General features: G+C 42.1%; 1 protein-coding gene across 1 annotated transcript in view; it reads right to left on the reverse strand.

Annotated features, from left to right (window-relative positions):
* The window catches only part of csmd2 (CUB and Sushi multiple domains 2), a 232902-nt gene that overhangs the window by 93413 nt on the left and 123774 nt on the right, over nucleotides 1–15715 (reverse strand). Inside the window, exons 13-22 of the mRNA XM_047330254.1 lie at nucleotides 14012–14194; nucleotides 11659–11849; nucleotides 11364–11499; nucleotides 8735–8929; nucleotides 5727–5865; nucleotides 4393–4580; nucleotides 3554–3742; nucleotides 2869–2985; nucleotides 2167–2382; nucleotides 1279–1467 (exon numbers count right to left, since the gene is read on the reverse strand). Coding sequence (XP_047186210.1) covers nucleotides 1279–1467; nucleotides 2167–2382; nucleotides 2869–2985; nucleotides 3554–3742; nucleotides 4393–4580; nucleotides 5727–5865; nucleotides 8735–8929; nucleotides 11364–11499; nucleotides 11659–11849; nucleotides 14012–14194 — 1743 coding nt within the window. The remainder of the gene's footprint in view (nucleotides 1–1278; nucleotides 1468–2166; nucleotides 2383–2868; nucleotides 2986–3553; nucleotides 3743–4392; nucleotides 4581–5726; nucleotides 5866–8734; nucleotides 8930–11363; nucleotides 11500–11658; nucleotides 11850–14011; nucleotides 14195–15715) is intronic.

The following is a 15715-nucleotide window of genomic DNA, read 5'->3' on the forward strand; positions in this document are numbered from 1 at the left end:
TTCCAGTGCAGCAGAGGCAGCGCATCCACGAGAGGACGACAGGTGTGTCAGCAGACATTTTGCATTAGCATTAGCAGTTAGCATCACGAGGGGACGACAGGTGTGTCAGCAGACAGTTAGAGTTAGCATTAGCAGTTAGCATCCACGAGAGGACGGCAGGTGTGTCAGCAGACAGTTAGCATTAGCATTAAGCAGTTAGCATTCACGAGAGGACGGTAGGCGTGTCAACAGACAGTTAGCGTTAGGTTTAGTATTTTGTGAAAGTTTTATGGCTGAACCTCGCCGATGTTGCTGCTAGCCATTTTGTTGCGCACATCCTTCCACTGGTCAACCTAGCGCGCGCAGCGGCTGTGGTCGGCGAGGCGCGCAGTCTCTGTTATTTGCAAATCATGAATATTCATAGTTTCATAATTCCTCAATGAGGGAGAGAGAGTGGATAGTGGTCAAAATATTCCCATGGTGTCATTTGCTGTCGTATTTCACTGCTTGTCCCATCTACAGTTTCTATCCGATGTTGTAAAAAATATATGCAATGGACAAACAAGCAAGTCAATCATCATGACAGTACATGGTAAATGGACTGTATTTATATGTCGCTTTTCTGGTCTTCACAGCACAAGGCACATTAACCCATTCACACAGTGTTTTTGTCTACCGCATATTTTCTGTCACATTCATACACATTCATATGTATCGACACACTGCCTGAGGGGCCACCAGAGAAACTTCAGGATTATGTCTTGCTCAAGGACACATCTGCATGCGGACTGGGGGAAGCTGTGATCGAACCGCCTTCAGTTTGGTGGACGACCGACTTTACCTCCTGAGCCACAGCCGACTAATGCTGTACTTTTCATTAGAGACCATTAGGATAAGTTTTATATTCATATCAACACACAAATTCATCTCTTCAGGTTTGGCGCATCGTAGAATCAACACACTGACCCAAATCTTTGCAGTTTGATCAGTCCTGTTAATTATTAACATATTTCAGCTCCTCAACATTGTCCTCATTAGAGTTGCTGCTCTATATAATTTGGACAATGTCAAGAAGGCTGTTTCTGGGAAGCTGTCCAATGAACAGACAAAACGTGGGCGGATGAAGAGACGGTAATGAGGAGAATTGAAAAGGAAAATGATCTCATCTCCCTGCATAACTGACCGTTTTGTATATTCCTTAATGAGTGGGTGTATGAAAAGAGGGGTTAGTGGGGTGTTGTCAAGGAAAGACCACAGGGGGAGTGGAAAAAAGCCAAAATAAAGCATGTGACCACCTACCAACACACCTTGGCAGAGGGGAACTCCACACCCGCCTCCTGCCCCCTAAACACACCACCCTCGCCGGACCCTCCAGTCGGTAACCTGGGAAACAGGAGAAGATGAGGGCATCGCCCACGCCGTACTGCAGGCCCTTTCTGGTACTGTAGGGTGGGATTCCAGGATCCTCACATGGCTCCAAATCATACTCTGTAAAAACAAGTGTGGGTGTACTGTGTTAGCATATTAGTAATGTAATAGCGAAGATATGCAATTTTCTTTTTTTTTTATACTTGTTTTGTCCTTGTTGCTTTTTGACATCACACCACTGAAACCACAACAGTTAACATGAGGGTTAAACATTGTTTCAGCAGGTTTAATCTCCTCTAAAAAACAATTTCACATTTAAAATTCTGGAGACCAAATGATATTTATTGCATTTATTACAGCATGATGTGCCACCAGGGGGCCATTGTACATAATGAAATTTTAACATCATTCAACCCTTCATCTGTTTAGCAAGTACTTTTCTTCCGTCCAGTACTGTTGTTTTTTTTTGTAATAGATGGCATTTCAAACTGTCAGCGACAGTTTTTTGGATGTTATAATATCCAGATGTTTATCTCTTTCGATTGCATGAAATTACATATTTGCAGTATACATTTTAATATTTTTTTTCCCTTTGTTGTTTCCTCCTAAGCCTGCATGGCTTTTTTTATCAATAACCAATTGAAACACGTCCATGTCATTTAAATGTCACGGAGAGTCTGATCTATAGTGGAACATCCGCTCTCAACTTGACATGCTCTTAATGTTCTGATCTTTCTCAGCCCATCGCCCTCACTCTGTCTCCCCTCAAATGATCGGTGGTGTCCCTCAGTGTTTTAAAGTCACTCAATCCATTCTCACCAGAGAAGGTGATGTTGAATCCCTCGTAGGAAACGGAGAAGTCGGAGAGAAAGCGGATCTGCGCCGTGTAGTTTCCAAACAAGCCCGCGCTGAGAGGCGACGGCAGCGTGGAGCCCGTCAGTCTCCACAGCGGCTGAGAGAAGCTGCCGTTCTCCGTCACCAACAGATGGTCGTGTGGGCTCTCGAGGTGGAAAGTGTGGAAGGTGAACTGGACGCCTGAATCAGAGCAAAAGGAAGAGCCAGTTTTGTGTATATATATATATATATATATATATGTATATATGTTTCTTTTTGGAATTGGCAATTAAGTGAGGGAAAAAAATGATTGCATGATGAATCTCAGAATTCAGTCAAGTTTGAACAGTTTCAGGGTGAAAAATAATATATTCACAGTTTCATAACGCATACAGCATTGATTCCCTGTCCTCCTCCTCTTCTACTTATCAAACACATTACACCCACACAGAGCGAGCGTCTGAAAATAAGGCTGTGTCAACTTGATGTGAGCGCTCTGTCAAAGGTGACATGACTGGATAGTCGTCTTGTGGCAATTTTCGCTCTAGGCCAGCCTCTCGGCACTCCAGTCACCCAGAGACAGCTTGTTCGGCAAAACAAACAGGTCTCCTTGCTAAGGGGAAATGACAATGTAAGGGAAATTGAATTTGACTGCTGCATGTGTTGACACGGAATTTCTCCGCTAACCTTTGCCATGGGAGGTCTCGATTATCCACGTGCAGTTCAGGTTGTGCGGGTAAAAGTCAGGAAAGCCAGGCGACAGGATGGTGCCGACGTTGCCCTGGATGTAACCTCCGCACAACGCTGGTGAATGAGAACACGCAGGAGTTTGGATGAAGGAGAGAAATATGACGAGAGCAGAGAGGCGGAATCGAAGAGGGCAAAGAAGACGGAAATACAATTTCAAAGTTTGTCTGTGCATTTACAGTGAGGTTAAATGCATTTTACAAGGGAAGCCCTTCAAAATGGCATAAAAAGGAAAGTAGTATCATCATATCATTACAGAGTGGGCATAGAAATCAATACTTCCCTTAAATAAAAAAAGCATTAAAAGATGAGAAAAAAGGGGAACATCAAAGGGTTAGCTCATTGCCGTCCATGTAAAACATTTATGATGAAATAAGGAAGAAACTTCAAAGTTAAAAAACAAGAGTTTTAGAAATAAACACTATCATCGTCTATGGATTTGATAATAAGTCAGATGTATATAGCAATTTTAATGTGACGCAATATGAAGCAAAGTGCTCAAAACTATTTCTCATGTTGTATCTTCATCGACACACAATGATAAATTTGCTTTCATCCCATTTAAGAATAGGAGAGAAATCTGGCAGGCAACTGTTCATTTCTAGGTCAATATTATGGAACGTACCATCGCAGCTAGGCAGGGGGCGGCTCCACTGGAAATTGGGTTCACATTCTAAAGGCTCCGTGTCACTAAGTGTGTAACCTGCTTCACAGCTAAATGTCACCAGAGCGCCCACGTAGAAGTCATTGCCATGTCGCTGGCCGTTGACGGGTATCCCAGGGTCCACGCAGTGGTCCGACTGCAACTGCAAGGCTACAGCGGAAGGGGAGAATTAAAAAGAGAACACACAATCAAAGACGCACACGCAGGAAATCGACCTGCTTTCAGTGTGATCAAGCTTTTATCCTGTTTTCAACAGTGCAGGCGAATGAACGTGAAAACGCAGTTTGCAATTCCAAAGCAGTTCTGATAAATAATTAACTCAAAACCTCCTTTGTCAACAGGAATGAACCAATGAGAAGGTTTCAGAGCCCTTTCCCACTCCGCCACAGGGAAAGTGCAAAATGCTCCCAGTGCAAGACACACAAGGAGACATCGGGGTAGGATTTGCCTCAAAGGTTGAATTACACGATGAGTGAAGACTGTTGTGTGGGAACAGTTTGCATGTGTGTGAATGCATACCGTATTGCAGTGTGTATGTATAATTCAGAGCGTGACAATACGTGCCAAGGCGGACATATCTGACTGCATAATCTCAAACCATTTACTTTCTAATTACAGGTGTTCTACTCAGAATGACTTCATGGTGAAATTGAGAGCCTGCGGAGATTGTATTTACAGCCATGACTCAATAGCTTTTCCTAGTACGCTCAACAAGGCTTAGTGCTCTTCTGTCTCTGAATTGGCCTGGATTCTAATCTTCTTTTATATCTTCGGCTATAGGTTTGAGTCGGAACCCTTACTTTCATAGCGAATACGGAAGCCAATGTCAGAGTGGCTCTTGTCCGTGGAGAAGAGGAGATACAGGAAGTTGGAGGTGCTGATGAGGAACTGGGGAACCTGGGTGCCCTGGTAACTGCCAATCAGAGAAGAAGAAGGGAAACGTCCATCGCGCACCTCCAGGACGTCATAGTTGACCTCCGTGCGAAACCTGGGAACAGGTAACAAAGCACATTCAGTGTTTGGAGATAAACATTAATGTTAACTGACAATAAGTGATAATAATTTTTTTGGGCCAGATTCTGTATTATTACCTGTTGAACGCAGTGTTTGAAACATTTCTGTACTTACATGGTGAAAAGTTTTAAAACAAATTTGTGTTTAGGTGAATTACCATAAACTGATGGTTAATAGTGCATTGCTTTGCATATCTGCCCAGGGGCCTCAAAGTAGGTTAATCTGCTTTTGGGCAAATTGGCAACACAAATTTGCACACGTTTTGAGCTCAGGGAAATCCTGAGACATTTGGCATGCTTTGGTGAGTGCATCTGTGCAAGCGTGCCTGTTCCGGTGTGTGTGTGTGTGTGTGTGTGTTTGTGTGTGTGTATTTGTGTGTGTGGGTGCGTGCCTGTATTTGTTTTTGAGTCTCTGTCATTGTTGCCAGAGTCACTTCATCTTCAAAGCCATGAATAAATTGCTTAGTTTTCAGAACCATGTCATCTAAATGAAGCGCTTTGTGATATTTTATTGATGTTACATAAAAATTAAAGAGCAACAAACATTTATGCTGCATTCATTTTGCATGGCATGCGATCGTGCCGTGGATGAGGAGGACGCGAGGATAAGCCTTGGTGTAACGCTAATGTAGCGTTTGATCCTGCGACTGAATGTCTCTCTCTCTCTTTCTCTCCCTCAAACATCAGGACAAATTACCTCCTCTCCCATCTCGCCGTTTCCCCTTGACAGACCATCTCCATTTACATACTTGCAGGTCTTGGTTGGGTTTCACTGAGTGTATATGTGTGCGTGTGTAGATGTGTAGGTGTGCGCATAAACTGTAAGGATATCTCCAGATCTTCATGGAGTGGGGTATCAAATTAAAGGATAAAATACTTATGGGCACTTATGAAATAAAACATGTTATTTCTTATTACATAATAATGTGCATTAGATCAACTGCATCACCAACAGTAAGGAGAGACAGATGAAAAGAGATTAGAACAAGTGGAAGAAAGCAGAGGGATAAATAAGCACACACACACACACTCACACACACAAGTAGAAATTGTAAAAAGCAAGAAAAGTCAAACTTGTTCCGATGTGGGGAAAAAGAAGGGTTGATATCTGGGTGACTCACTTGTCGAAGATGATCTTAATGGGGTAGCCTGGAGGAGCCTCAATGATCCATTCACAGTTAAGGGCCTCCTTATAGAGTTCTGGCCAGCCAGGGGAGAGGATAATCCCGCTGGGAGCCTTCAGATCCCCTCCACATGGGGCTGGAGGAGAGAGAAGAAGCAAGAAAAAAAAAACAGCTGATGTATGACAATGTCCATATATGTTCCCATGCATCAGCTGGGGCTCATCCCATTTCTTTTACTGCCAGGGTCTGTCTAATGTATATTGGTGACAGCACTTCAAGGTTAACCGTTCCTCCTCAGGACATGCCTGTTATTGTGTATGCGTGAGTGTGCGTGAACGGCAGCGCACACATTATGTGTGCATGTGAATGCGTCAGGTTCCCCTACGCTCTTGTCTTCAAATCTGTCATTTAACCCCTCCCACGAAAAAAAATTAATAACAGGTGTCAATGCCATTCCCATCAAACGCGGGATGACCGAAACATCTCGCTAGCACAAAAAGACACTTGAGCACATCCACCCCCATCGTCCACCCTCATCTCTGTGACTGCTCACTTTGCCGTGCGTCAGCCTATCCTTAACCAGAACACAGAGGCACAGTGGAGGGCTTGGTTACAGTGCCAGCGCCGTGCTCTCTTTGAAGTGGAATGATTTAATCAGCCAACTCAGCATACTGAAGGACATCTATAAAACGCATTACGCTACAAACGCAGGGGTATGATAGATGGTCTCAGAGGAATACAAAGCCGCTCTGGCACAGAGGGGGAGGTGACATGTTTTAATAATGGTCTCTCCTTTGCGTATCATGAATCTTGAACCTGATTAGTTCCTTTAGACTCCTAACCAAGCCGACGCCGAATGTGCTAGGCTGCTGGTGTCCAAGTACCTCCGCTGGTTAACACTAAGCTTTGTCTTGGCTTCACCAGCCATGTAAGCCTTTTATGTTTTGCGGGAAATGGCTTATTGACCACAGAGTCAGAGAGGGGTAAACGGATTGTTCCAGCAGTCTGTATGTAAGCGCAGCTTGTCTGTTGCATCGGACGCTCGAAAGAACAAAGCATCCATATCATCACAAGCCTGGAGTCAGTTGCCGGTGTTCACTGACATCAAATTTTAGGACATCAATTATTAACTAACCATATCTGCAGCAGTTGTAAAATAAATTGAATAACGGTGATTAAAGGGGAGCAGCAAGTAAATTGTCCAACTGATTTCTGTTGCGACTTTTCAATCAACACAATTTCATCTGTTGGGGCTCTCTTTACGATGCAGCGATGTTGCTTTACTGACTAAACTAAACATTAAAACGGACATACTGCCATTTCATCAGTTTACAACAGTCACATAAAAGGTATGAGAGTGAACACCCAGCGAATGAGGTGCTAGACCATCGAACAAATGCTTTTAAGAGAAAAGTTATGTATATCTTCCTCTTAATGACTTAACTCCTCTGTTTATTTATCCTGGTGATGGTGGATTTTTTTTCTGCAGTTATATGCAAAAGTTTGGGGAACAAAATACACATTTTATTGAAAATTGAAATGAAAAGACGGAAATACAGCCACTGCGGGAAAAATACATTAACATCTTTTCTCACACTGCACACTTGCATTCCTGCAAGTCTTTGCAGTCACATTGGGTTTCTTACTTTTTTATTTCTGCCCAGCAGATTTATTAAGTATTATGAAGTATTTACTGGTTTTCCACATCTTGTCTTGACTTCCACTTTTCACCCTAACTTCCATTTCTGACATGACATTTCAAAGAGTAGAAATTTCGAGCGGAAAGTGATATCATAACTTTGTAATAGCCTGCTTTGCTTTGTAGACATCAGTTTACGGAAGCCCTGAAAGGCAAGGTGAAAAACAAAGTTTAAGTTGTAGTTACAAGATCCTATGTCCTACGTAGGACATACTTATCTAGGTACGAGTTAAACTTTAAGGCTAAATTCTTGTAAACTCAGCTGGGTCAACATGGCGTTTCCAAGAGGCACATTCACATAGGCTAAATGACGCCATCGGACAACACATGATTCATATTAATAGCCATGTGGACCGCTGGTAGAGACGACAGCCCTATGAGGGATCGGCCTAATTAAGCGTTAAAGTTTGTTAAGTATGTCCTACGTAGGACATAGGATCTTGTACGTAGGAGATATGATCTCCTTTTTTTTCACCTTGCCTTTCAGGGATTCCGTAGCAGTGAGCTTAATTCTCAGATTTTTTTTAAGGACATACTATATTTTTTTTCTCTTGGCTTTTGAGTTCATGAAAGAAAAAGCAGCAATGTTAACATTTGGCTTAAATTTTTTGAATTTACACAATGGTGCTTAGACATGCATACGAATGTAACTACAGTATGCCAACTGCTGCATACGGTAAATATATCAACATATGTGTCATATTGGATAAAAAATATGGAATAAAGGTCCACTCAGCTAGTTAAAGGAGACATATTATGCTCATATGCAGGTTCACAAATTAAATTTCCTTGTACTGTCCATTCCTGCAGCTCCCCTTTTCAGTCCCTGCCTGAAACACACGCCTGTCACTTTAAGACATTGGCCAGCGGACCCACTCTGTTGTGATTGGTCAACCGTTTCCAGCGCGTTTAGGAAGTTCTCTCGCTCTCACTTTACACGGCTTTGTTGAGGGTGTGCCACACTAGGCATGCTTTATACACTTCCGTATTATAGCGAGTCACCATCCTACGAAAAAAATGGTCGAGAGATATTTCGGGAGCAGCTTTTACTGTCGGAGAGAGGAGCTTCCTTTACTGTGGACTTTTGGCTTTTTAACTTTGCAGACATTTTACATACAACAAACCCTAAAACACACAAGAGGAAAGGGAAAAACTGAAAAAGCATAATATGTCTCCTTTAATATTTACAACAGCTGTTTCAGTAAATATATGGATGCTATGTACACCAGTATGTCCCCAGCACTACGAAAACATTGTTGTAGGATGTCGCCAAAAAGTTTGAGTGGTAACCCCTCCCCTTACCTACCTTCACAACGGGGAACAGCATTATCCCAGACCACGTTGCCATCCTTGAGAATACACGAGACTGTCTGAGAGCCATGGGTCTTAACGAAGCCCTCCTCACACAGGAAGGAGATGGAACTGCCCAGCTGAAGGCTCTCCCCAAAACGCTTCCCGTTAACAGGAACACCGGGGTCTGGACATTCGTTGTGGCGAAATGCTATAGGAAATGCAAAGAGAACATGGGCTTAGTGTGCAGGAGAGGACAAAGCTTAATGTTTAATATACAGCAAATTGCTTTAGTAATTTCCAAAAGCCCCTTTGTTTGACTCAATGTTTTAAAAGAAAATTTCCACTTGCTTGAAGAACAGATCACATGTAATTCTGCTGGTATTAGTCATCGTCTCACATTACCTTTTCTGTGCAAAGATGCTAATTTCCTTTGAGAATCTATAATAATTACCCAAGTTTCTCCACAAAACTTTTTCTCACTACTGTCAGCATTTAGTGATGCCGGCATTTAACAAGAAGAAATTAGTTTCACTTAGCGGGTCACATTAATTCAACCTGCTGCAGTAATTCTAGCGCGTGGGAAAACCACACCGTATGCAAATCATCAGTGCCAGGTGACACTGCTGAACGATACCTGGTACGAACAAACTTTGGTAATTGTTTTCATCCATCCCCAAAAACTTTATCCATCAGACTTCTTGATGAGTAGGCACAAGTTGGAAAAGGCCACGCAGTCACACAAGAAGAGGCATAACCCTAGAACAAGGCATGTAAACAAATACATCACCTGTGCCTCTATCGCTCTTACTTAATATCTCACTCTTGTACACACACGTGGCGCGGTGACACGACGTGTAGGTGTTGATAAATCCCTCTTCTGCAGCCATCAGACCCAAACAGAGAGCCAGATACACCTCATCCATCATGATCATCTTATTTATTAACAGGCCAAAAATCCCCTCAATGCAGTTTGGCATGTCCTTAATTAACATGAATGATAGTAGTTGTCGGCTCAGCCCCACGACCGCATAGAAACCTGCGGTTAGATGACGCTGTCGTTGGGAACTAACCGTCATCTTCAATTAACTGCTCTTGACACTCATTCGCCATGTTGCATTGGTTATTTATGCATTCATCTAACCTGCTAATTATTGCATTAGCCGCCATGTGTGGTCCACATCAAGGCGTTGCGGAGGCACATGAGTTGAGTTGATGCTGTGTCTAAAAATGAGCTAGAGCCAATGCCCAAGAGCATTCTGGGAAGGCTTGGAAACAGTGCAGTGATTTTAATGAACAGACAGTAAAATATTACTAATTTTGATTAAATAATCTAGTATCAAGTTAGTCCATACTATTACAATAAAGAAATAATAATAATATTATGGGGTATCTAGACACAAATGTGAGATGATCAAACAATCGTGTGTTCATGCCTGAAAAGTATGTTGCTACAAAGATTTGTAGAAGTGGAAAATGTTGTACACTTTCTGGACATTCCAGGATTAGTGAGATACATGTGTGTATGTATTCTGTAATTTTAATTTAGTAATCTCAATGTGACTCACCTGTTTGAATAAAATGTTAAAATGCACATTTCTTTCAGGCTTATGTTTCATTACACTCAGTACAAACTGTTAATATTGATACATATTGGCCAGTGTACTTCTAATATTATGATCTAAGGTTTTGCAGTTCTTTGTTTCAAATGTTAATGTTAAATGGAAGAAGTCTGACAAGGGTTTTAATCACTGGAACTGTATTTCTTGACAGTCCATTTGCATCTATGTGCATTATTATACCATAAACTACCTAACTAATTACTATTATTACTAATATGTTCCTAAGCAGCTACATGCCAGAGTCTTCCTGCATTATACTGTGTTAGACCAAGGGTGAGGAGCACAAATTGGAGGCTATTAAAATGAACTGTAAAAGTGAAAATAACATTTTATTACTTGCATGAAATCGAGTCAATGCAACTACTCCAAGTCATAAAGCCAAGTCGTATTGAAACAAACCTCCCAACGGCACCTTCAGTATTCATGAATAGCTTTGTGGATTTCTAAGGGAAGGGTTAGACACTTTGTATGGAGATATTTATTTTGGGATGTGGAACAAAAAATGCAAAGATTAGACTCATTACACAATGGTGCATATGCAATGAATACAGTAATACCGCTGCCAACCCCTCACAGTACAGTATATCCATGAAATGGGCTTACCAGCACGCAGCCAGCATGTACTGCGTTAAGAGTATAAAACCCATCTGGAATTTTCTCAGAAGTCAGCCGCTACCAAGAATAGAATTTAATGAGCACTGCCTCGATGTATATGTCAGGTATTAAGGGAGATACTTCTTCTTTGTTTGGGTTTTAATTTAAATGTCAAGTCTCTATTTAGACAATAAAGGCATGGGGTTATTCCGCATTTCTTTATGCGACTGTGCATGCGCATGTGTTGCTGATGGGTCGAAGAGTTTATGCTGCACATAGATATGGAGGATAAATCATGAGGTATATTGCGCGCACACACACACACACACACACACACACACGCTATACAGAACACAAACAATCCATGTAAAGGCTGGCTTTTGTGACAAGCTTTGTCAACTTCCCTTTATCTCCGTTGAAGACACTTACTCGTAAATGTGATATTAAATCCTCTGTCTGTGTAGGTGTGGTCAGTCAGGAACTCCAAGCGTGCCACATGGGCACTGGTTGTTATGGGAGGAGGCATTGCGTCACCGGAGAAGGTCCCCAGGATAGGAGACTCAGCCTGACAGACAGAGAAAAGGGAGTCCACTGAAGTTCAGCTAGTACACATAATTATGCAGGCTGCTTTCCCCGACTGAAAGCACAGTCGCTGATAAGACAGGCCAATAGATGGAGTTGCATAATGAGTAACTTTGGACAGCAGCCTAAAATGTAACACTACCTTTCCACCATCTTTGATCGAGAGGAAGTCAAACTGCTTCTCCATGCTGAGATCGTTGAAGGCCAGATTGATTCGGCTCTCGGGGTTGGTGATGATCAGCCACACGCAGTGCATATTGTTTCCGTACTCTTGAGGGTAGTTGGGAGACAGCAGCACCCCAGACGGCGTGGTGAAGTTGAAGAAACAGGAAACTATAGAAGTTATGAAGACAAGCAGAAAAAGAGAAATAAAGAAAACAAAGTGCCGAAAATATGGTAGAAATCCCCCAAAAAATTTCAACGAACAGACAATACGATAACATTGATTCAAAATTTTTTTTTTTTAAACTATTGATATTGAGCAGATCACAGAGGAAGTCACATTTCCAGAGCCACTACTTTAACCACCGATGAGTTATCTGGTAGAAGCAACACGTACAGGCGTACGATGACAGTAGCCTTAGACTTACAAGGATTGGAAAAACAAAAAGAAATAAGACTAAATGTTGCCAATTACAAGAGACAACACAAAGACATTGGGTGCTCTGTAATGACAACAATTTTAGCATCTATCCATTTTTCATCTAGCCAGTCCACGCATTCTTGACAAGGCTGAATTTGTAAAGTGTGATGATGGTGACAAAAATATACAAGTTGTTGTAGCAAGGCTAAACAGGCATACGAGAGTATCCTTGGGTAAAGAGCCATTTGAATGTAGCAGCATTGAAGGTGCTCTCCTTCAATGAGATGTCTATGTGGCAAAGACACCTCTCTCAAACTGTCACTGCTACTCAAGTATACACAGATGCAGCCGCGAAGGCCAAACAAGAAGGACGATGAAGGAAGTCCAACTCCCAAATATGGCTAGGACTTAATCTGAAATATGCCATGAGAGGAAGAGTCACGCTTCCCGTTATATCTACACCGCCTGGTTGAAATGGGTTTTGACAAGGTTTGGGAATTTTATGTCATCATCTGGGCCACCCTTCTTACTTTGCTAATTGCTCTAGCTTGCAGCTACTGTGATCTATTGTAAGGGGACGTTCAGGCAGTAAATTGCTCTATGTAGCAACAATACATAAAGCTCAGATTACTGGAATTTCGGGCCGATCAATTTTGGCCCAGATTATCTGCTAGTGTGAGGGGTTTACAGAGCCATTCTTAAACCTCCCGGACTGCTCCCAGAATTAACGGGGCCTCCTGTTTGTTGGATGATTATCAAACATGGTTGATATTTAGAATTTAAAATCTTGATGATTACGTCAGTACATCTAGAGCGTAGCCAATGAGTAAAATTAGTCCAGCAGTAGTCCTGCTCAACATTAAAGGCATTTTGAAATGGTGACCACGAAACAAGCTACTGTGAGAGTGCAGGTGGCAGCTGAGGTGGAGGAAAGGCTTGTCGATATGTGGGAAGAACACGTGTCTTCCGATAACTATCCCAACCGTACAGAAAAAGAGAAGGGCTAAGGAGAAATCGCCTCTGCATTGACATACCAGTTCATCGCTGCAAACCATTATTGCCGATAGAGCAAGTTGTCGCATAACGGCAGTCTCCCCCTCGCGAGATCACGTCAGAGAGGTGACGTGAGTTGGTACGTCACCCGCTCTAGAGTGATAATCTCAATAATATCCTGTAGTGTGTGATGTGCCATTATTTTCAAATCATGTAGTGTGTGCATGTTTGAGATTAGAGAGAAGAATATCTACAAAGATTATCCTCTGGTGCATGATACCCATTTCCAAATCTGTCAGGATTTTAAAACTTCTGTATTCTGAGCCCATTTTAAGGGTTTGCGAGGTGGAGGATTGGTCAGTGTTAAATCACCCTGTTCGCGTGAATAAAAGGGGATAAAAATGAATATCTCTAATACCTAATGCACACAAACAACCCAGCAATGAACAATGGCAACGACAAGCCTTCTGCATTGTGTCTACATGAAGATAAAACAGTCTGTTAAATGTTAATGATATAAACATTCTTTCCCTTTATTATGCAGCCAAATTGACTCTTGTGCCAGGAACCTCTGTCAGTCAGCTCACTAATGTTTATCTAGATACTGCGGCTTTTTGTCCAGCCTATTATCTCATCAATAATACAACAGTGGGTATTATCTGCATGGTCAGCTCTCTTTTACTTTGCCCCTCATCCTCTAACGCTCTCACTCTCTGTGTTTGTCTTTCATGGCGTTAATTAGCTAATAAGCCCTCCCATTGTTTCAGAATCCACAGCCCTCTGCAAGGCAAACTGGAGGGATAATCTGACCGTTTTTTATGCAGCCCTCCCCGCACTCATGTACTCGAGTTGTCCTCATGCATATGTGTGCACATGGTGTATGTAGGATCCAAACTGCATCAAGCATTGAAGGACTTACAAACACAGCTGGGTTTCTTAGCCGACCACTGGTTGTTCTTCTGACAGGTGATGTTCTTCTTCCCGACCAGCTCAAAGGCAGGCAGACACTCAAAGTACAGTCTGTCTCCGTGACGGAAACCTGTCCCCTCCCGTTTGCCATACGCTGGGATTCCAGGATCTCCACAACTGCCTTGGTCAATTTCTGTGTAGGTAGAAACAAGATGGTAAGTTATTGCAAGAAGGGAAACATTAGTGTGGAATATACAGTGCAAATGAAGACTTCTCTCTATTACCTGGTGCCATAGTAGAGATATACATTTAAAGGTCAAAATTTAATTTGCACAATCCAGCTCCCTAACTAGCCTCACTTTAACCTCTAAATCAAATTAAATATTAATGGAATAGGAAGTTATGCTTCGACCCATGGACAATCAGGTGGTGGTATATTTTCTACAATCTTCCAAGAAATTCTAGAAAGATATCATCTAGAGGAGGAGGGAGGGCATCTCGACTCAAGGTTATTGTTGACTGCAGCCTCTAGCAGATATTGACAAGATGCAACTACATAGATATTGAAGGGGCAGTAAGCAATTTTGGAGAAAGCTTTCTTCTCTCTTTGTTGTTGCTGATGATTCTATTGCACTGGTTGGACCGCGAAGCCGCAGCCTCTGGTATGGGAGACCGCCGAGCTAACCACGAGGCCAAAATTCCTGATTAGCATTTTTTTTTCTCAGTCGGAACCGTTGGGTTTCTCTGGAATATTGAGATAATGTATGTTATGATTTGGCGCTATACACATAAAATTTAATTTAACTGAATTAGCATGTCACGAGTGATGTTTAAAAACTGAACACACAGTGTTGTGAGGTGCGCTCCCCAACATTTTTTTTTTAATTTTAAATTTACAATGCCGACAGTCTTTTTGAATCTTGATCATCATCAATATTGTGTTTATATTGTTGATAACAGTCATGTAATGTACGATCGTAGAGTTCAGTGGTAGCAGCGGGTACCAGTAACTCGTGCTGCGTTCCATTACATCTCAGAACTCTTAGTTCAGAAGTCAGGGTTGGTGGGGTTCCTCCGACCCTCCAAAGTGGAACTAGACTCGGGTTGGCGTTCCAGTTGCAATCTCTGACTCGCAGGTCTGTGATTTCAAATGACAACACCGACGCCTGAGCTCCGAGTTCAGAGGTTTAATGGAATGCAGCATCACTAGCTGACGTTCAAGTGTGGTAAGCGTTTCCATGGTAACAGCAAGCTCAACCAATCAGAGGCGTCGATGTCTAACCTTAGGATGTGGGTAGTGTAGAATTTTTCAATGACATTGTGAATAAAACATGTTTTTCTTAAAACAAGTTTGATCTCATACAGACTTGTGGTTTCTACAGTACATGTGCATACACCACTGTTCACAACCCCGTAGCCCGTGGTGAGTCTACATTGGATCGTTACGACATCATGGCTAAAGATCAACATGTTATTGCAGAAAATGAATGGGATTTACACTTCTGGAACCTCACTGTTTCGCTGTATAAAGTTTTTAACCCCTGATACGCTTTGTTGTCACTCATTTGACATATGATGTGCGGCAGTTAATTTTGGTTTAACAAGTAAGATAAAAGATTCTATAAACAGACTGTTATTTGTGTTTGAAGTCGCTGTGGCATTACAGCTTGTGTTTCGAACAAATGTGAGGGTTGTATGATGTAAGAAGTCAGGT

The sequence above is a fragment of the Scophthalmus maximus genome, chromosome 22 (assembly GCF_022379125.1).
Source record: "Scophthalmus maximus strain ysfricsl-2021 chromosome 22, ASM2237912v1, whole genome shotgun sequence".
Classification (NCBI taxonomy): domain Eukaryota; kingdom Metazoa; phylum Chordata; class Actinopteri; order Pleuronectiformes; family Scophthalmidae; genus Scophthalmus; species Scophthalmus maximus.